Source organism: Anastrepha ludens, chromosome 4, assembly GCF_028408465.1.
Source record: "Anastrepha ludens isolate Willacy chromosome 4, idAnaLude1.1, whole genome shotgun sequence".
Lineage (NCBI taxonomy): Eukaryota > Metazoa > Arthropoda > Insecta > Diptera > Tephritidae > Anastrepha > Anastrepha ludens.
The window spans coordinates 115,491,015-115,512,597 of record NC_071500.1 but is presented as its reverse complement, the minus strand read 5'-3'; the positions used below and the strand labels follow the sequence as shown (position 1 = coordinate 115,512,597).

Sequence of the window (21,583 nt, the reverse complement as noted above, 5' to 3'; positions counted from 1 at the left end):
TGATCAAGGATGAAAGATATGTTGATTCTGGCATATTTGTGGAGTCCTACAAAGTGCCGGGCAGTGACAAAGTAGGTTTAAATCCGCCTACCTATTAGTCAATGCATTGGTATATCTAAAGCATATTCAGATCGTAAATATAATGCACAAGCAGTCTTGAATGAAAAATCATGTAAAAAGACTCGATATGCTACTTGTTTTTATAACTTTGTTTTTATCAAAATTACCAGGTCAAAATACCAGATGACGTAGCGACAAAGATAGCTGAAGAAGTGGCGAAAAGCAAGGTCTCGCTGCTATCTTACGAAAGTGAAGAGTTCGGCGATAAATATTTATTTATTAATCAATAAACAGGATGCTTACAGACCATACGAAAGATACATACAATACAAACATAGACCTTATGACAAAAGTCTTATGTGCAACTTTTTAAAAGTGGACATAGACTCTATGGATATGAGATTTATTAGTAAGCAATAGAATCAATAGGATAGAATGGGAATAACGAATTTCATCAGTCGCAAAGCGAAGCGCACAAATGTTCTCCGAACAGACTCTATTAATATAGGCTTCATGAAACATGACAGTGAGCTCGAGACGTTTTGGCAACTCGGAAGATGAACTGTCAAACATTTGCTGGAATCGGGCCCAACAGCGAATAGCGATTGTATGGTAAAATGCTCACTTAAGACAAGTTAAATCACCAAATGAAAATTCTTTTTAGTATCCTTTTATGTATACCAAGTGCAATTGTGCAACCTACCTACTTAGTCGTCTTCATATAATTTCCAACCATTGACATACTTCAAATGTCATTCAGCTTGAATTCTATTTAGCAGCGTCACATTTTTTCATAACACTTAATCGGATGTGTCATCAGTGGAAATGATTACATGATATTCGTAATATAATGCACTTCCCCCACGGCATTAATATCAACAGTTGTAATAGAAAATATTTCATTTTAACAAGTCACGAGAAGAATTTAATTTGCGCCACACAAAGGACGTTTTCTTCCACACACCTCCTCCTCCTCCCTGTAGACTTGTTCATTTTGGCGATTTATATAGAAAAGGAAAGAAAATAGAACTTTTGAAAAGTTCCACGATGGCAGCGCACTTGTCATTGTCGTTCGTTTTTTATACAATAGCAAACTTGTTGTTTTTCTTATTATCATTGTAGCTTTGGCTATTGTCGTTGCGAAATGCCCTTGCGGCAAACATTTATTGCTAAGTAGCACCAAAGTGCATTTAATCATTTGCAAAGTCCCCGTTTAACGCTCCACCGCACACCTCGTCAAAAGCTGCGTGTAAGTTGCCTTTCATTTTTCCAGCGCCAGTAACTTTTTTCACTGTAGCGGTCACGTTAGAAATCTGAGAATGCAAAATAATGATAAATAATGATTTCCCGTTGTCGGAGAAACGTAGCCCATTACAGGACACTAAGCAGTTTTTACTTACTACAACAATAAAATAGTACTTTTGCCACCGTTGCAACTCTAAACCCAACTGTGAAATTTGTAGCAAATTACTTTGCCACATATTGCCCACCCACATCAACGTACGCCAACCAAAACCTGCACCTGTTCCACACAATGCCATGCCATGCAGCCTGAACTGCTCATTGCCATTTCGTCACTTAGAATTTTTAAGCTCCTTAAGCAACAAACAGCTCGCACAAAAGATGATCAGAGCTTCCGCAGAAGGAAACAATTGCAAATGGATGTAAAATAAAGAAGGAAGTGGGAGGTGATTCACTAGCGGCAACAACGTTAACAACTTCATGTCTGCTCCCTTGCAGGAATTGCCGCTGCGAGGGACCACAAAGGAAGCTGCCACCGCACAGGATTTGCGCCCATTACAATTGTATTTGTCTCTGCTTTTGTGTGTCGCGCTGTGGTGAGTCTCCATCACTGCGGCCTTATTAGATGACTTACAAATTCAATCCCAGCGGAGAAGAACTCAAGATGACTGGCACCGAATCTCGGGACACTACAGGCGAACGCATCCAACTCAAAGGCAGTATCAAGCGAGAGAAGGGCAATAAAAACGCATTTCAGGATTAGGGGGTGTAAATGACTAGTAGATGCTGTCGACAACGACCACTAATGGGACTTTGAACTACGATAATTGGATGCCCGCCAAGCAAGTGCGCATATACAAAAATACAAGCATACACGCAGGAAAGAATGACACAGCTAGAAAATATTATTGCAGTTGAATCAATGACCGCAAAAATAGAACGAAATGGAAATAAGAAAATAATAGGCAAAAACTAAACGAAACGGTCAAATAGTGGTTCAGCAACGCATGCAAAAGTGAAGCGAGAGGATGCAGCACTTCGAGAGAGAACAACTGGCTTAGGCAACTGCGGTCAATAAAAGCTGTTTTCTTCTTTTTTTAATTTCAGTTTTTATTCAATGCGAAGAACTGGATGTGTATGTGAAAAAGTTGTGTAAGAATCAGTAGATATTTTTACTTACTTTAATGCCCTAGCGTCGCCTTAACTTGAAGGGGGTTTCACCAGCGGACTCCAAAATCTGCATGAAACTATTCCTTACGCGCTAATGAAATTTAATATGCCCTTTAAGCGGTTGTAATCTTTGTAAAGTGAGCAACACATATTAATTATTCAGTTCTTTGCAGCAGCAGAAGTCTTAAATTTGTTACAAAATTCTTGATGTCTAATATTCAAGCAAGGGCAAGAAACAAAAAAATATATGACACAATTCTTTATCTCTTCGACTTGGTATTTTTCAATAAACTATAAGCGCTCATCTCTTAGCTCTGAGTGAGAGTCAAAACCTGGGTGGGTGAGAATGTGGCGAATGGCTTTAATTATACTGGCTGTTTTTTAAGACCTTCAGAGCGTAAAATGAGAATACAAAACAGAAATATTGTTGAAATGAACTTTTTTAGTTATAAATAATCTGGTAGATAATTTCATGGCAATTATTTTTTGAATATGATATCTGGCATATCTCCGCCATAGCTACGAGTTACATGGTTCGTTGCGAACGCCAACGAATCGATATTTTTTCTAATCGGCGTCTTCTTCAACACTTTGCTCAACTTTGCGAACAGATTTATGTTTTTTTTAGTAAATTTACACAATTTGGAAGCGTTGTTCTGGCATTAAAAGATCCATGATGCCTTGCCAAAGAGTTAGAAAACTGAACAAAAATGTCAGCAGGGTTTGCCATTCTCAGCCCATTCTCTTAGTTATCGATATCGATATTTGTCATTCCGTTAAAAAACACCCGATGCAAGCCAGCAGGTTTTTTTTTTTGCCTATTTCATGCGATTGGTAAATCATTCGCTGTAGACTATGGAGAGCTGAATCAGAATCTGACAATGCTCAATTTTCACTTCATCCGAATTTTGAGAAAATAGGTAGGATTGTAGTTCACCCTTAGATGAATGGATGAATGGAATGAAAGTAGGTATAATGATTTCGAGGTTAAGATCTTATGTGCTTTATACTCTTCATAATACCTCGTGTAGACACAGTTTCTTTCTCTATTTTTTTTTTAATAAAACTCATTTTATCATAACGAATGTGTCAACCGCGCTGATGCTTGCTGTATTACCTCGCACCTTCCGACCATTAGAACTCCCCCTTTTAAGGTCATACATATATGTATATACAAGTAGCGCTTACACCCGTTTTAAGTGTTTGGCCGAGCTCCTCCTCCTATTTGTGGTGTGCGTCTTGATGCTGTTCCACAAATGGAGGGGCCTACTGTTTTAAGCTGACTCCGAACGGCAGATAATTTGTATGAGGAGCTTTTTCATGGCAGAACACCGAATGGTAGTCACGCACCAACCTATTCTGCTAAAGCGGCCGCTGTTAACGTCATACCCTAAATATTTTCTCCACTTACTAATCCCGTTTTTATAGATGCATAGCTATTACCAGCGGTTTTTCATTTTCTTTTTGCCTTGGCGTACAGTGGTTCGATTTGAGCAAATTGTCGCGCCGAATTGTACATTCAAAGTAGGGAGAAGAAGCAAGAAGAAACTACACAGTTTGTTGTAGGTACTCAATATTTTCAGATAAATGAGTATAAAGTTTGAGGTACAGGAGCGCGCGGACCGCTCTTAACCTAGTTAATGGGCTGTAGAAGCTATAATATTGAGAATCTCCGCATGAAAATTTCACAGTACATTTTTAAGATATTATACTTTTGAAATATCGAAAAAACAAAAAATCGATTTTTTGAAAGGGGGTCCTTACCATATAGAGGGTCTGGCTCACAATACCTACAGCCAAAACAGTGTTTAAAAACTTCTGTGCATGACAACAGGAACCTCTGTAGGATAGGAACACAGTCATCTACAATTCTTGACATTTCTGCAGTTGACCTTTTGGTCTTGGTCAAAATTTGTTTCGCCAGAAAAAAACCATAACATCTCAGAAGGCGTTTTGATCCCATTGCTCTCGTGTGTGCTCCGACATAAACTGTCTTCTGCGCGTAACGTAGGATTTATACCGGAAATTTTCATAGACAACTCGAAGTATAAGATCCTTAGAAATATTAAAACCCCATGGATTTTGAAGAGTCCTTTGTAATGATCGCTTGTACTTGTTGAATAAATTCTGCAAATCCGACAATGTCAGAACGTCCCTCGTGTTTTTTGGTTCTGCAATAGAATCTGCATCGCCGCTTGATGCTTCAAATTCACGGCGAACCTTATGAACAAATGAACGGGCGGCGCTCTTAATAACTGAACTCAGGTTTGCTCAAAGTCGTGGAGTAATTGGCAATTGGTTGGCAGCTCAGTTGAATTTTTAGGTTTGCAGACGTGGTACAAATGAAAACTCATTTTGTTATTTGATAGTTGGCAATTCAGCTGTCAATCAGTAAAAAAAGTTGTTTGATCGACTGCGTAGTTTTCGTTTGGCGTTCGTTGAAAAATGGAAAATCGAAAGGAACATTTTCGTCATATTTTGCTTTTTATTTCCCCAAAGGGAAATCCGCATCAGAATCTGATAAAAAGTAATGTGCTGTTTATGGTGTCGAAGCCTTAAAAGAACGGCAGTGTCAAAAGTTTGATGGTGATTTTTCCCTCAAAGATGAAAAACACTCTGGTCATCCAGTTGAAGTTGATGACGCCTTAATCAAAGCAATAATCGATTCGGATCGTCGCAGTACAACACGTGAGATTGCAGAGAAGCTTCATGTATCACAATACGAAATTAAACAATGCAGTTGAAGAAAAGCGGCCGAAATTGACAAATCAAAGAGGTATTGTATTCCATCATGACAATGCAAGACCACACACGTCTTTGGCCACTCGGCAAAAATTGTTGGAGCTTGGTTGGGATGTTTTGCTACATCCACCACATAGTCCTGACCTTACACCATCTGATTACTTTTTGTTTCGATCTTAACAAAACTCCTTGAATGGTAAAAATTTCAATAATGATGATGATGGCAAATCGTACCTGATTCAGTTTTTTGCTAATAAAAAACCAAAAGTTTTATGAACGTGGGATTATGATGCTGGCTGAAAGATGGCAAAAGTCATTGATAAAATGGGCAATACATTACAGAATAAAGTTATTTAGTTCCATGAAAAAATTGTCTTTGATTTTCTAAAAAAAACCGCAATTATTTAGTTGCCAACCCAATATAATTCAAACCAATTAGTCTTATGTATTGTACATCAATCCTTAAAGGTTTTATTTTTAAACAGTGTTTAACCGATTTTCCCTTATTATATACCAAATGGAGTGCCAGAAGATTCATTTATGTCACACTCCATGATTGACCAGAGCAAGGCGACAGTCGACTGCTATGCGGAAATGATTTGTTTTCCATATTAATTTTGTATGATTACCGAGTTGATACTAGTCTGGCCTAATCTGTTGAAAATTACTTTCAAAAACCTTAATATTCTTAAACTTTTTCAAAATCAAAATGTCTCAATTCTGCCTCACCGTCTATTCACGTTGCAGCATTTAATCGCAAAAGATGTCTGCGACCACAGTTCGCTATTTACAGCAGACTTTTCAAAAACATCAAATAGCGAAACAAAGGCGGTGCGGTTGTGATTCTGTACCTTTTTTATTCACCTGAATCGCTAAATGTAGATTGCGCAGACAGCTAGGCGCCAAAAGCACATAAATCTCGAGGGCGTTGGGCAGGAGCAGGACGTAGTGTCGCTCTTGAAGCACTAAAGCGGATTTTATTAAATTCACGTATTCGCACAGCAAATACAGCGCCACCTTCGCCATTTCACACCTCCAACAGCTGCTTTTCTTTGCTCGTAGTTCGCCCCGGCCCAAGTGTAATCCAAGTTCACAGTCAACAAAAACGAAAAAAAAAAAAATTAAATTTATTTGAATATTTTTGCTTGACTTTCATTTCGTTTTTATTTCTTCTGGTTTTTAACTCATTAATTTTACGTGTTCCTTTTAATGTTTCAATTTGTTACAGTTTTTTCCTCCGACTTTTACCCTGATTTTATTTGCCGCTCGTTTTTGTGCGCTTTCTGTCGTCTTTGTGCCTAATTGTAAATGCTGCCACGTGTTGATTATGTGGCAAATGCCAAATGCCAAATGCAAAAAGGTTGAAATGCCATTTCGGCCATCAGTCGTCGCGACGCCGCTTACGCTGCGCAGATATTTATGTGTTTTGTCGGCTGTACGCCAATTTTTTTACGGATGCCTTTTATGCAGATGCGAGCGTGCAGAATGGCGTGTTTTATGAACGTAAGCGTTGCTTTGCGGGGAGTTAAGTAGGTTAAATAAAGACACTATTAACCGCAAATTGTGGCTGAACTTTTGACATACATTTTTCTCTCGGCTTACCTAATTGATTTATGAGGAAATTTGTTAGCAGATTAAGTTCTATTTGTGGTTCATAAAATACTGCTGGCATTTGAGTTAGCGGTAAACTTCAACCTGAGGCTAAACGTAACGTTTGTTCAAGGGAAATACAAGATATACAGTGCGCTAAATAACTACAACACAGGGGATTGTTGACATGTTTTGATTATTTATTCGTGTCTAAATTCATTTTCATAAGTTTTTTTTTATAAAAATGTAGTTTATTCTAATACATTCAACAAATTTTTGTCACAATAACATATCCAATACCGCGCCTGGAACGGTTGGAGAAAAAACTGTTCTCATGTTCTCAACCCAATCTAAACCACCTAAGATACCTTGACTTTCAATTCCATTTAGAAATTTCAATAATATAATCTAGGCGCGTCTTTTCAAATACCCTGTCTGAGCACCAGGTTAAGGTAAATAATAATTTGCGGTTCATATGGATTCAATCAAAAACTATTTATAATTTGGTATATATCCGGCAGTAGTTCCTCCCTGTTCAGTAGCTCGTTCCTTGATTAGTTGAACATTAATCCCAATTACTTACAAATAACACATCGAAAATAATCAGCTCTTATGCTAAGAAACGTCAATTATGTTTGGTTACTCGAGTATTCAGCATCATTTAGTCAGGTCCTTGGTTTTTAGAATTTGTGGCTGTCAGAAATTAGTATTAGTTCCGACTAGGGTTCGAGAGTCAGAAGAAGAAGCGAATTGCTATGAGAGACTAGAGTGGTTTTCAATCAAGTTTTTGAGCTTTAAGTCACATGCAATTCGAAATGTGTCAGCCCGTTCCGCTACATATCAATGTGTCTAAATAAACACTCGGAAGTAATCGTTTGAGTAATAATCCAGAAAATTACCTACTCCACTTGCAAATCATAAATTGAAATTGCTATTGCTGGATTTGGTAAGCAAACTACCGGTAGCCCAACCGCTACCAAAAAACCAACAGGTAACCGCAATAAAATGTGGCCAACACAAATCACGCATACGACCTGTTGCACCGCAAGCAAAGCGATACGATTGCAAACAGTGACTAAAGTCCTTGTGGAGAGCTGGTTTTAAGTTTCAAATACAAATCTTGTGAGCACTTCACAGAAATTTTGCATACTTTCTATGCACATACACACACACACACCCCTACATATGCAGAGAATAGTAAATAAAATACTGCTGCAGCAATTAAATCGTAAAATCTCGATATTTCATCTATTTTCGTGATTGCTGCACTCGACTGTAGTTATTGTGTGTTTGTCCACTTCAAAGAGATTCTCGCATTATTTTGCATGCTCCGAAGCTCAAATCTCCATATAATTGGCTCGAGTGCTCGAGTCGTAAGCAATGCATTGGGCATAAGCCGCTTATGGCGAACGTGCCAGGAAGGAAAATAAAAAGCGTTTGATTGCAACAATTGTAATTCTATTCGAAATTACAAATGCAACAGCTGTTGTTGCAAGTGTATTTTAGTTCATGCACAACGGTAAGCCAATATATGCATGTATTTTAACCCTCCTCCCTCAGCGGCATGCCTAAAAAGCGAACTGAAATGTATACTCACCAGGGATTCGTTGTTGGGGATACCCAACTTTTAACCTCCTTTGGCTCTTACCGCTTGCACGGCGACGGCGGTCATTTGCGTCACGGTCAATTTACACTGACAACAAGCTTTGGCAATAAATCCACAATAAGCTGCGCTGAAATGTTTGATGCTGCTGGAAAACACACACCGGGAAGTACTTTCGGAAGTGGATGGGCAAGTGGCGGCAAGGAATTGTCATATTTCGCAAATGCGCTCTTCTGGATGTAGGAATGAGAGCCGTTTGTCGCCAACGGATTCAATGGTAGCCCTTTCAATGTTCCTGTAACTATCGAGAAAAGTCCGAAAGTAGGAAAAGAAAAGAAATGCGTATTAAAGTTAGTGAAAAGTAGGAGGCGATCGCTTTAACAATTCACTTCAAATTATTTTTGTTTTAGATACTTAAACACATATCTATACTAATCCTACATATATATTTATATGTATGTACTTTTTACGTGTTTGGCTAAGCTCCTCCTCCTTGATGGTATTCCACAAATGGGGGAAATCCGATCGGCAGATATTTTTTATGAGGAGCCTTTTTATGGCAGAAATACTTCGTAAAACTCGAACATTTTTGGGTCATCGTGAAGCACCTTGTCGGACCGCAAAACAGAAATTGGTGAAAAAATTCGAGCTGTTGGGGCAAGTTAGTGATGTGAAGAATAAAACCCGTGCACGTCGCTCACCGAAAATATTAATGTTGTAGCCGAAAGCGTTGAAAAAACCCCAGGTTTTTCCATTCCTCATCGTTCTGTGGAATTAGGCATTCCACAAACGTCATTACAACGTATTTTGCATAAAGATTTGGATATTAAGGCTTATAAAGTCCAGTTAACATAAGAACTCAAGCCGGCCGATCATCAACAACGTCGTATCTTTGCTGATTGGGTCGTTGAAATGCATGAAAATGATCCGGAATTCCATCGAAAAATCATCTTGAGTGATGGAGGACTATTTCCACCTCGGTGGCTGTCAACAAGCAAAATTTTTGGATCTGGGGCTCAGAAAACCCAAGAGTTAGTGTTGAAAAGCCTCTCTATCCTCAACGTGACTGTTTGGTTTATAGTCCGGCGGAGCCATTTGACCTTACTCTTTCGAAAATGAAGCTGAAACAACAGTTACGGTGAATGGATTGCGCTATCGAGAGGTGATTAGCGATTTTTTATGACCGGAATTGGATGGTATTGATCTTTACAACGTTTATTTTTAACAAGACGGCGCTACGTGCCACACAAGCAAGGAGACCATTGATCTTTTACGGTAATAACACCTCTTATTGGGAACCCCTATATTTGCCATTGCTCTACCCTTCACATTATTTCCAGATAGTACAGTACATAAAGAGTATTCTTATGTACTTATATCACATGTACAGCGCCTCTTCCGCTGAATCCTACATACTCACTGCTCAACTTTGAAATAGAAATAAATAAAATAAACTACCACTTCAGTATTTAGCTGATCTGTTAACGATTTTTACTACATTTAAAAGTTTTGAAATATTTTCTATCACGTTTTTACATACGTCTGGTGAAATATTGAAATATTGCTTTTCTGCGCTTTCTTCAGTTCATTTGTGCTCCAAAACACTTTATTTTATAGTTTTCTGGACATTTCTCCCAACCACTGAGTTGTGCTTCGGGTCGTTGTGCTGATAGGAAGCAGACTGGTGCAATGTACTGATCGTTCCACACTTTGTCGAAAAATTAGCTTTAAGGATGTTCAGATATTGAAATTTATCCGTGTTGCCTTCTACGAAATGAATATTTCCGACACCTGCGCTTGAAACCATCACAGAATCAACTCTATGCTTCCCAGTCAACTTTTTATTCAAATTCAGTATTGAGTTTCCTGCAGTCCAATGGCCTTTTCATTGTACGCTTTTAAATTATATTTGCTTTCAGCTGTGCCTTCAATACCTTCAAGCAATAAAATCAGTACAGAAAGTAATGATTTAGTTGATTTTAACGTTTTCCAGTAGCCTCTACGAGTATCCTTAGTTTTAAATTCAAATGGCAGTTATGTTTTTCAACAAATATCGAACTTTTTCATTACAAACTAATTTATTAGTATTTTTCCTAAATATTTTATTAAATTCTGTGGCTGAAATAAAAATAGAATCAAAGTTGCAATACATTACCTGGGCTCATACGCGGTAAAGGATTAAAACCGTGGAGATTTGATGAAAATTTGTCGATTTTGTTTAATGGTTTTTTATGGTAAAATGGTCAAATGTTTGGGACTTATCGCTTTGTCGCGGGCTGCACGCATGCGTAATAATACTTCCTATTTTCCGAAACTATTTCTTAACCTTCCAACTGTAAGGTGAGTTCATAGAAAATGTGTTGAGCCATGAGAACGACGGAGTGGCTCATGTTTTTTGGTTAGTCGTTTTTTCCTTAAATTAACTTCTAGTACTGATTTCCGACAGTTTGCCCTTTTAGTAGGCCTATTCATTCGCAGATCACAAAGAGCTCATCATATCAACATCTTCTAGGTTACCTAAAAATTAGTTGCTTTAAAAAGTTATGGCAGCATTGCCGTTCCAAAGTTCTTCGAGGAAGCTAAAGATAAGATTTACTAGTATACCCCAATACTCCATGGATAAATAAATATATTTCTTAAGAAAGGGTATAAACTTCAGCACCACTACCTAATAAGACCAGAAGCGAGCACTGTACCGCTAAGGAAATCAAAGCCACAATTCTCGAGCTTTAATTAACAAACTTGCCGAACATTGGAAGGGTGAGCACAAGCAGATGTACCACAGGCACCTACTCACGCACTAAGGACCTATGCACTCCTACTCAAATATGTGCATGTGTGTATACCTATGTGTATGTTATGTATACGTATGTCTGAGCACAATGTTTTAGAGACTGAAAGTGAATGAATATTAGAGGGGAAAGCAGCTAGTTGAGTTTGGCGAAAACTTTGCCACCGACTGACTGAAAGTACGTTTTGCCAGCGACAACATACAGACAGATTATAGGGAGCAGCATGGTTGCAGCAGCCAGGTAGAAAGCGAGTTTTGAGCCGGCACATAATGAAGCCACGTTCAAAAAAGGTTTAACATCCTTTTCACCATATCTCTCGGTGCAACCTCCTAGCAGATGCTCGCCTTCAGCGTTAATTCTTTGGTTGAACGGCTGTTGTGCTGCTGCATTTCATCACTACCACGACCACATGGCGTGACCCCAAAGCAGCTTCATGCAACTACTACTGCGGCCGCAATAATGAAAACAACGGTAGCAGTTGCAGTTCAACGATGGCCGACAAGGTGCAACGGTCTGTGACATTGTGGTACTGGCAGTGGCAGTGAAAAAGGTGCCAGATTACTCACCTTAGATTATGTTGACGTATTGCAAAGAAGAAACTTTGTCACACCGCCGCACACCTTCACTGACGCCCACTTACACTGACAGGCAGTGGCTACAGCCAAGTGACTTACAGCCTACACCTGCAGCTTTTGCTGCTGGCAGTGCTCTATGGTTGTGACACGTTTGTGCACCAGCGATAGGGCAGTGTGACGGCTTGTGGCTATATACTCGTACGTGCACATTTGTAAGGGTGTGGGTCCACGCTTTCTACTTTTTGCCGGAATCGATAACTCAAAGCAATTTTTTTAATGCTTTTTTGAACTGCATTGGGGAGGTAGGTAAGAGTTGCAAGACTAACACTTTCTCACCCAAACGTACTTAGGATATACATACCTAGAAGCTGCTCTTCACTAATACAAAGGCGTGGAGCGCACTCACACTCGCACTTGGGGTATGCCTTTGCTGTTGATGCTTTATATCTGATGTGATTGTGGCAAAGGTCATGTTTAATCTGTCAACCTGATTGATTTTCCTTCATGGTTTGAATTTTCGGTTTTCTTTACGCTTGCATCCATACATATATACATTTTTTATCTGGCGTTTAACATTTGAAATTCAGATGTTGTTGCTACTTAGTAGTATTGTTTTATTTAGGATTTATTTGAAAGATGCGGAACGGTTTTGAAAAATTTACATTTCTTTTGCAAGTAAATGCTAATTAAACTTTAGATTCATCGTTTTTAGAAATTCCTACTTCTGGAATTTTTATTTAAAAAAGTCATTGTTAGTCAGAAATGTACGGAATGAGTTAAAGTTTATAAATATTCTTTTAAAAATAGATAAACTTAATTAAATAAGTAATTTTTATCAAATATTACGCTTTTTTTTTTGTTTCTTACTTTTATTAAAACTGGAAGAGTTCTTAAGAAGTGCTAGAAGTATAAAATATAACAGAGCCCTCAAGTTATTGAAGCTACGGTGGTGGCCGAAATTAGTCGGGAATGCCTGATTTCTCTTTTCACTGCATCCGAATATTTGAACATTAGGCTCATTTGGTTTCCCGGGTATGGGCTTGGGTTCACAGTGGCTTAGCTGAGAACTGCGAAGTGAGACAATTGAGGTTCCCTTGAGAACCTATGGTCTGCTTCTGGAAAGATGGACCTCGCGTCAACTCAGTGAGCGGTGAGTTAGTGTGCAAATGTGCTAAGTCGCGAAATCATTCTGGCCACGGGTAGATCGGGGGCGCTCGAAGTAACTTCTGAGGCTAACAAAGCCGTAGCTCTTGGATTTGGTCGGCGTCCTTACCGGGCATTGTCCGTTAGGTATCCATGCGGAGAGACTTGGATTCAAAAACTTTCTGCAGAAGCTGTGTATTCAGGATGTGGTCGAATCGTCTTAGCGCCTTCTTATCAGCTACACTGCAAGATTCAGACTTCTGGGCGCTCACTGTTCTGTTACACCTGCAAACCCAGCAAGATTAAATATCACAAACCTGTAGCTTGAAGCGGTTAAGACAAATAATTTCTGGACTTACTCAAACCTCCTTATTCTTGTTCTACTTCGAACACGTCCAAACATGTTTTAATAAAATATTTAGAACCAAAGCGTCTCTGTTGTAATTTACGACAGTTAAGTTTTTTTTTGTCAAGGATTTATTACTAAATTCTGAGCGTAAAATTTTATCTTTACTTCGGCGAACTTTCATTGGCGAGCTTAAGTAAATGGCAGATTAGAGGCAAAAATGCTTCGAATGATCACAGTTCGAATTCCACTTTCAATAATTGCTTGTAAATCCTATACCTCGCACATTCTGACTCGGCCAATGCGATGTACCTCACTAGCATACCCAGGGACACGTTGATTGCGCATAACAAAATTTGTGTAGCACGTCCATAAACATGTACGGCACTCCCGCACACCCGCACACACACTTAACTCAACTGATGAGCGACGTCATTTCCAATGCAATAAAGGTGAGCAACATTAGATATGAAATTAATGGCTTCACTAACAACAAAACAAGCAATCCAGCAGCGCTTTGTGAAGTTTAACGAGATTGCATGGCATGGAAGAGGGGGGATGAGGTCATAAAGTAATTTTTGAAATGCGAATGAAATGTGTTTGGAATTAATCCAATGCAAGCACAGTGGCGAAGTGAGCTTAAGGTGAATGAAAGAAAAGGAAACAAAAAACAAGAACAAGACGTTTTGCTGTGTGTGTGTGCGTGTCCTGAAGTTGTGCGGAATTATGATTAGAGCATTTCTGACGCTATTGCGTCACGTACTCATCGAATGGCGCCGAACTGCACAAAAACAGTAAAAATAGAAGCAACAAAAGTCAACTAGAAAATAGAAAAAAAAAAATAAATGGAATCGAACCCGCGCGAAGGTATTTTTTTAGTCTAACGGCCACTAGTAATTACGGTTTAGACTATTTAGTGGGATTTATTATGCAATGCATGTCGTGGATGCCCCTCAAAAAGGCAAGAACACTGCCGAAAAATTCATAGACAAATAGCACAAACAATGACAAGCGAAAAAATACTAAAAAACTTGAAATAGCCAAAAAATAAAGACTAAAATAATATCAAGAATTATGCAGCAGCAAAAAGACGCTAACAAAATAAGTACTAAAACTTGAATAAAACCTTTAAAGGTCTCTTGCATTCATTACAAACTTAAGCATTTACATAATTTTTTCGATTGTATAAAAACGTTAGCGATAGCCACAAACGGCATCAGTTCACAGCTACCTAAGTTCGGTACAGCAACTTACTCAATTAAAACAATTACTATGTCTCGCTTCTTCCAAATCCTGTTCGTTGCCTGCCTGGCTGTCGCACTCTGCGCCGCTGAAGCGCCACGTTATCGCAGTCGCAGTGGCCGCTTGCAACTCTCCAAGCAACGCAGTCGTTTCCTGGCACGCCAGGAGGCCGCCGAAGAAGCTGGTGTGACCCCATACCCCTCCGCCAAGGAACTGATTCCAGAGATACCATTCGATGAAGCTGCCGCCGCTGCTGCACCAGAAGTACCAGTTGCGCCTGTAGATGATGTAAATGTATCCGTGAATGTTGATCTACCTGCTGAGCAGGAACCAGCTTTTGAACAGGAAGAGGTTGATGAAGTAGCTATCGCTGATGATGCCGAGGGCGAACACGAACCTGACCTAACCTATGGGCCACCAGAGGCTGAGGATGTGCCAGCAGTGAATGAAATCACCCCCGTTGAGGAAATCGAAACAACCGTCGCTGAGGAAGAGGAACAAGCTGAAGCTGCTGAGGAGGAAATTCAATCTGGACGCTTGGTGTTCGGTCGTCGCATTAACGCACGCAAATCTGCTCGTCCAGCAAAGTTGCGCGCTCCAGCTTCTGCCCGTAGTCGCGTCACCTCTGCCAAATCGGCCCGCATTGTCAAAGTCAAGACAACGACCAAAGCTCGTCCCGCTCGTTTGCAACAGTTTGCACAGCAACAACAATACATTATTCCCCAACAGCCAATGTTTTACTACACCGCCGGACAATTGCAGCAGTGGTAAAGATTGGTCTATACAGAGATTTGCAAAAAAATTGCCCTTCAAAAACCATATTTAGTATAGAAAATTGTTAACAATTATAATTAAGTACGTAAAAGAAGTTTAAGGATGTAAATATGTATGGATGCATACGCAAATTGTTAAAGATTTTTTTAGACTGAAAACAAAATAAATACAAACAAAATAAATACAACAACTAAAAATCAACTTTTATTTCAACTTTCTGATATGATTCAAAGCAACACTTTATAAAACGTGCACAGGACCTTTAGCTGTTGAAAAGTTTCATAGGGCAAACTACTACGCATTAGCATTTACGAAGATACCAATTAGGGATGGGAAGAATAAATCAACTCTCTTCTGCTAACTTAAGAGATTCCATGGTGACTTTTCTCGAGCTCTAGTTACTATGTAGCAGCACTTCGCATTTGACTCTATAAAACCAAGATATAGTGCCACTTAGGACGTACATATTTGATTTAATATAGTCAATTTTTCTGCGCTGTGGCCCATGTTTCCCAATGCGATTTTACCGAAAAATGTTACTGAGGGTCTTCTTTGATTCTTAGCGTAGAATCAAGGAATGGAAAACTGTTGCACAAATGCCTGTAGAGCAAACGTAGGACTCTACTTACCCTGCAAAAAATTATTAGTTGAAGATGCTCAATGACGAAGTAAATTTAGTTTATCCGTTTTAAGCATCATTTTTTCTGGCTAATTTTTAGCTACTGGACAATAGAATAAATGCTCACATGTCGATCCGACTTTACGATTTCCATGATTTTGTCGAGATTTTCGACAAGCTCCAGAAAGCGAATTTGCAGCATGGCTTTGCCAAGCTCGAAACTGTTTAGAAAATTTTTTGAAGGGTAATACCACTTTTTTATTGCTCGTGTTTAGTGCGAGTTTTCTGTCCAATGGTGTTTGGGTCAAATGATGACCTCAATGCGCTGAGAATGCCCGTCAATTCAGAAATCAATCGGAGAAAATGGGGCTGGATTGGTCATACGCTTCGAGAAGACAACACGAATATTGCGAGAATGGCGTTCGAGTGGATCCACAAGGGGAAAAGCCAAAAATGGCGTGCGTGAACGGTGCGTACTGAAAGCGAGAGTTTTGATTCGTGGAGTCAAATAAGGATTTATGCATATAATAGAAGACGTTGGAAGAGGCTAGTCTCCACCCTAAGCACTGACGAAGAGCGGAACACTTTTGAACTTGCACACCAATTTGAACTACACATTAATTAATAAATTAATTATTGAATGTATTACTTTGGATTGCTACAAGGAATAATAAATAATGATACCGCTTTAAATTGTCATATAGTATGACCAGTGGTTCACTAAAAATATCCATCTGAAAGCGCTAAAAATGTGTTACTGCACAGAGTACAATCAGCTGCTGTTCGTTTCTAGCATACCTGGGCTAGTTACTAAATTTTGAAGAAACGGTACTCTTAACTACCATTAAATCAAATTATATAGGATGATTTCCACTAAATACTCTGAGTAGAGGAACCCATGATTTTAAAGAAGATAAAAGGTTCTGTATTCAAGCAGCTTTCTCGTTTCCACAGAAAAAATCGGCTTCTTACTACTCGCCGGTATTATTAGGATTCTTGAAATCAAACCTTTTCTTCAGCACCACAGGCAGTCAAGATTAGGCACAGAATTAAGTCCGCTCTAACCGTCTTGATCAGCAGACAAATTCCATTACATAATCTTGGTGGATTTGGATTATTAGGAATGCAATCAAACAAAAAAAAATGAAAAGTGGTAGATCTCTCACAAATCGGGTGTAGTCCGCACTCTGCACGGCATTGCCAAACGCGAAAAACTAAAAGGCAGGAAGTAACAAAACAAATGAGGAGATACGTGAACGCATATCTTCTCATCTTTACTTTGGCTACTTATTTTCACAGGGCCCACATTTGACACACAGCGAACATGCAAATGAAAAGGTTCTTTTGTGGAAAGGCCAACATTTGCTTATCAAATTTTGGCTAGATTAGAAAACAACTAACTGGTTTTATTGATGCAGAACGAGAGCAAGCATTTCAAGGTTTAACTACAAAAAAGAAATGATTGACTAGTTTTTGATTTAACAGCAACTATTTATGATTTCTTGACCACATTTCGGCATATTACGATGCCCCTTTTATGGACTTTAAATTATTTTAAAATTAGCCTTCCCGGATAGCTAAACTTTAAGATTCAAAAAAGTCGTTCCAAATGGAAACGTTCTATACAATGTTATTAAAATAAAAAAATAAATTCCCTAAGGTAGAAATCGGGATCTTATTTAATCCTAGGGAACGACTGAACTTCGTCTGCGGCTGTGCCCGTGTTCATCCGTAAAAGTTCAGGTTGGTATCAAAGCCCAAATTTTCTGTTGGATTTATTCCAAATTATTTTGGAATATATACATATTTGCTCCCCCTATTCAATGCTGCGAGTGAGCTCTATACCTAAAAACGGCGCCGTTAGTGAAGTGGAATAAATATAAACAAAATTGCAAAAATATGATAATTTTTTTCTTATTAATTTTACACACAAGAAAATATATACAAACTAAGAGCTGAAAATAATGTGATTGAGCTGTTTCGTCTATAAAAATATTAAATTCTTAAAAATGTTTACTTTTTACTCCTTCTGCCCTTGAAAATGTTTGGTTCGATTTCAATTTGGTTTGCGGGAAGAGAGTAGCTTGTGGGAGATTATTGTTGTTGTTCGGAAATACATAGGGTTATGATAATTTATATTGCGATGAAGTGCTCGAAGCCTCTGATATTCGTTTGTACGAACTTACGCAATTTACGCCATGATATTTAAAACCTTTATAAGTCAAGAATACTTTGATGAGTTTTGCTTTGGCAGTTTCAGTGCACCTATTTTTATTCCTTTATTTTATACTTTTCCTGCTTTCAGCTTCAAATGAATGCCATAAATTTCATGCAGCATCTTTTGTTTGATGGTGCGGACTCTTCTTGAATATTCCAGTTGGCTCCGGAACACTTTTACAATTTTATTCGTGCTAGAAAAGTCACACCACACGAGGCAACACAAGGCGGTATTTAACTTATTGTATCACATTGTGTTGTTGTAATATCTAGTATAAAGCAATCCCTAAACCTTTCAGTAAATTCCTAATTGAGCGTCTATAAATCCTTTTCGTTTCAGTAATGCGAACACTGTTTTTTTTGGGAAAGGAAATATTTGAGTTCTTGTGGACCTTCCAATCATTTGGTTTGTTCATGGAAAGGACGGTATTCGGCTATTGATCATGTAAATATATGCACTCACAAAAATACAGTTTTTTGGAACTTTATTTTAATTTAATATCCTTGTTATGTCCTGTTTGAAACATGCAAAGCTTCACGTAAGATTTTTTCATTGCACGGCGAACGGATCTCGTATAATTTCAGCTCTACCAACAGTTCCGATTTTGCTGTAAGGTGCTATGATACGAAACGAGTTTTCAAAATGTAAGCCGTGCTAAATTCAACTACAACCACACGACTACACTCGCTCGTAAAGAAATAAAGCACAGCAAAGAGAAAACTGAAAAAAAAACGAACAGAACACAAAAGCAACTTTGACCAAAAATCCAAAACAAAGAGAACTGAGAAACTCGGTAGCAGAAAACATAAGAAATCATTAAATATTAATAAGGCGTTTTGTGAACTCTTAAGGTCTCCACCGCTAGGCTCGAATCAAACGCTTCTGTGACAAATGAATTGTATAAAAGCTTGTAGCTGCGAAGCAAAACGGTATCAGTACTCAGTTTTCCCAACTTAGTCAAACACAAACCAAATCAAAATGTCTCGCTTCTTCCAAATCCTGTTCGTTGCCTGTCTGGCTGTCGCACTCTGCACCGCTGAAGCGCCACGTTATCGCAATCGCAGTGGCCGCTTGCAACTCTCCAAGCAACGCAGTCGTTTCCTGGCACGTCAGGAGGCCGCCGAAGAAGCTGGTGTGACCCCATACCCCTCCGCCAAGGAATTGATCCCAGAGATACCATTCGATGAAGCTGCCGCCGCTGCTGCACCAGAAGTACCCGTTGCGCCTGTAGATGATGTAAATGTATCCGTGAATGTTGATCTACCTGCTGAGCAAGAACCAGCTTTTGAACAGGAAGAGGTTGATGAAGTAGCTGTCGCTGATGATGCCGAGGGCGAACACGAACCTGACCTAACCTATGGGCCACCAGAGGCTGAGGATGTGCCAGCAGTGAATGAAATCACCCCCGTTGAGGAAATCGAAACAATCGTCGCTGAGGAAGAGGAACAAGCTGAAGCAGCTGAGGAGGAAATTCAATCTGGACGCTTGGTGTTCGGTCGTCGCATTAACGCACGCAAATCTGCTCGTCCAGCAAAGTTGCGCGCTCCAGCTTCTGCCCGTGGTCGCGTCACCTCAGCCAAATCGGCCCGCATTGTCAAAGCCAAGACAACGACCAAAGCTCGTCCCGCTCGTTTGCAACAGTTTGCACAGCAACAACAATACATTATTCCCCAACAATTTGGCGCCCAACAGCCAATGTTTTACTACACCGCTGGACAATTGCAGCAGTGGTAAAGATTGGTCCATACAGAGATTTACCCAAAAATTGCCCTTCAAAAACCATATTTAGTATAGAAAATTGTTAACAATTATAATTAAGTACGTAAAAGAAGTTTAAGGATGTAAATATGTATGGATGCATACGCAAATTGTTAAAGATTTTTTTAGACTGGAAACAAAATAAATACAAACAAAATAAATACAACAACTAAAAATCAACTTTTATTTCAACTTTCTGATACGATTCAAAGCAACACTTTATAAAACGTGCACAGGGCCTTTAGCTGTTGAAAAGTTTCATAGGGCAAACTACTACGCATTGGCATTTACGAAGATACCAATTAGGGATGGGAAGAATTAACCAACTCTCTTCTGCTATAATAACAGATTCCATGGTGACTTTTCTCGAAATTAATGTAACATCAACGTCCAACACCACTCAAAAGTTCTAGTTACTAGCAGCACTTCGCATTTGACTCTGTAAAACCAGGATATAGAACCATCAGGACGTACATATCTGATTTAAATATAGTAAAACTTTCTGCGCTGTGGCCCATGTTTTCCAATGCGAGTTGAACGAAGGGAAGCGTATGGAACACTGGTACTTTAAGCTGTTATTGGTCGATCGTCTTCTGTGATTCTTAGCACAGAATCAAAGAATGGAAAACTGTAACACAAATATCTTTAGAACAAACGTGGGTCTCTACTGGTCTTTCAATGTACCATAATTATTAGGTGAAGTAACGAGATCGTTCTTTTTTGAAGTAAATTTAGTTAAATAGCGATTTTGCTGTTTACTTATAGCCTCTGGGCAATGGAATAAATGTTCACATGTCGATATCAGATATAGAAATATATATTGGCTTATGGGCAACTAATCAGCCTTATCCCTATACAATAAAATTATTTTATAGAAGCAGTTGCTTGAACCAATTTGGACCTATAGGATCCAGCTATGGGGTTGCTCAAGCTCAACCAATATAAAATCTATACAAAGATTCCAAAATAAGATACTACGATGCGCTGTTAATGCACCTTGGTACGTCCGACCTTGGCATCGAATCAGTTGCCACTTCGATCAACATAAGCGCTAAGTCTCATATGGAAAGACTACGCCACCATGTAAATAGCGAAGCCTCAGCCTTAATTGATCCCGTTAAGTGGAAGGAAAGGCTGAAACGAAAAAAACCGCACCAACTCACGCAGTAGCCCACTTCTCTGCAAGCCTTGGGCAGGGCATTATTAAATTTAGTTGTATTGCACAAAATTAAATCCAAATTGTTCGTTAGTTTATAATTTATTAACAACTAGTTACAATGGCAATAAAAAACAAAAAAAAAAACACATGTCGATGCGACTTCACGATTTCCATGATTTTGTGGCCATTTTCGCCGATTAGCCTTCCAAGGCGTGCCTCATCTTCGCGAAGCGAATCGTTGGAATCACAGCTTTGCGACACACGTGTTTTTTGATCGAATTTTTATATTTTTAACTCCAATTTGGGAAATTGTGGCACTCAACTGACTTTTCCAAATAAAAAACTGTTGAATAAATTTCTTGGAGCTTAATACCACATTTACGAACGGTTCGACGCTGAATGGAAGGAATGGTGGGGGAGTATTCTGCGAGGAATGTACGGTTCTGAACTACTGTAGTGTTTTCCAAGCGGAGACAACCGCAATTAGAGAAGCAGGATTGGTTGCTTCCTCCTGTAATTGCTGTAGGGGGATAAATATCTACTCCGACAG

At 39.0% G+C, this 21,583-nt stretch overlaps 2 protein-coding genes across 2 annotated transcripts; both read left to right on the top strand.

The window, feature by feature from the left end:
- Positions 1 to 14,475: 14,475 nt before the first annotated feature.
- LOC128862319 (uncharacterized) lies at positions 14,476 to 15,355 on the top strand. The gene has a single exon (XM_054100878.1). It carries the CDS (start codon positions 14,536 to 14,538, stop codon positions 15,274 to 15,276), a length of 741 nt encoding a protein of 246 aa, XP_053956853.1. The 5' UTR covers positions 14,476 to 14,535; the 3' UTR covers positions 15,277 to 15,355.
- A 3,602-nt stretch (positions 15,356 to 18,957) lies between these two features.
- On the top strand, positions 18,958 to 19,994 carry LOC128862318 (uncharacterized). Its single transcript, XM_054100876.1, has one exon. The coding sequence runs from the start codon at positions 19,095 to 19,097 to the stop codon at positions 19,848 to 19,850; it is 756 nt and encodes a 251-aa protein (XP_053956851.1). The 5' UTR covers positions 18,958 to 19,094; the 3' UTR covers positions 19,851 to 19,994.
- Positions 19,995 to 21,583: the final 1,589 nt, after the last annotated feature.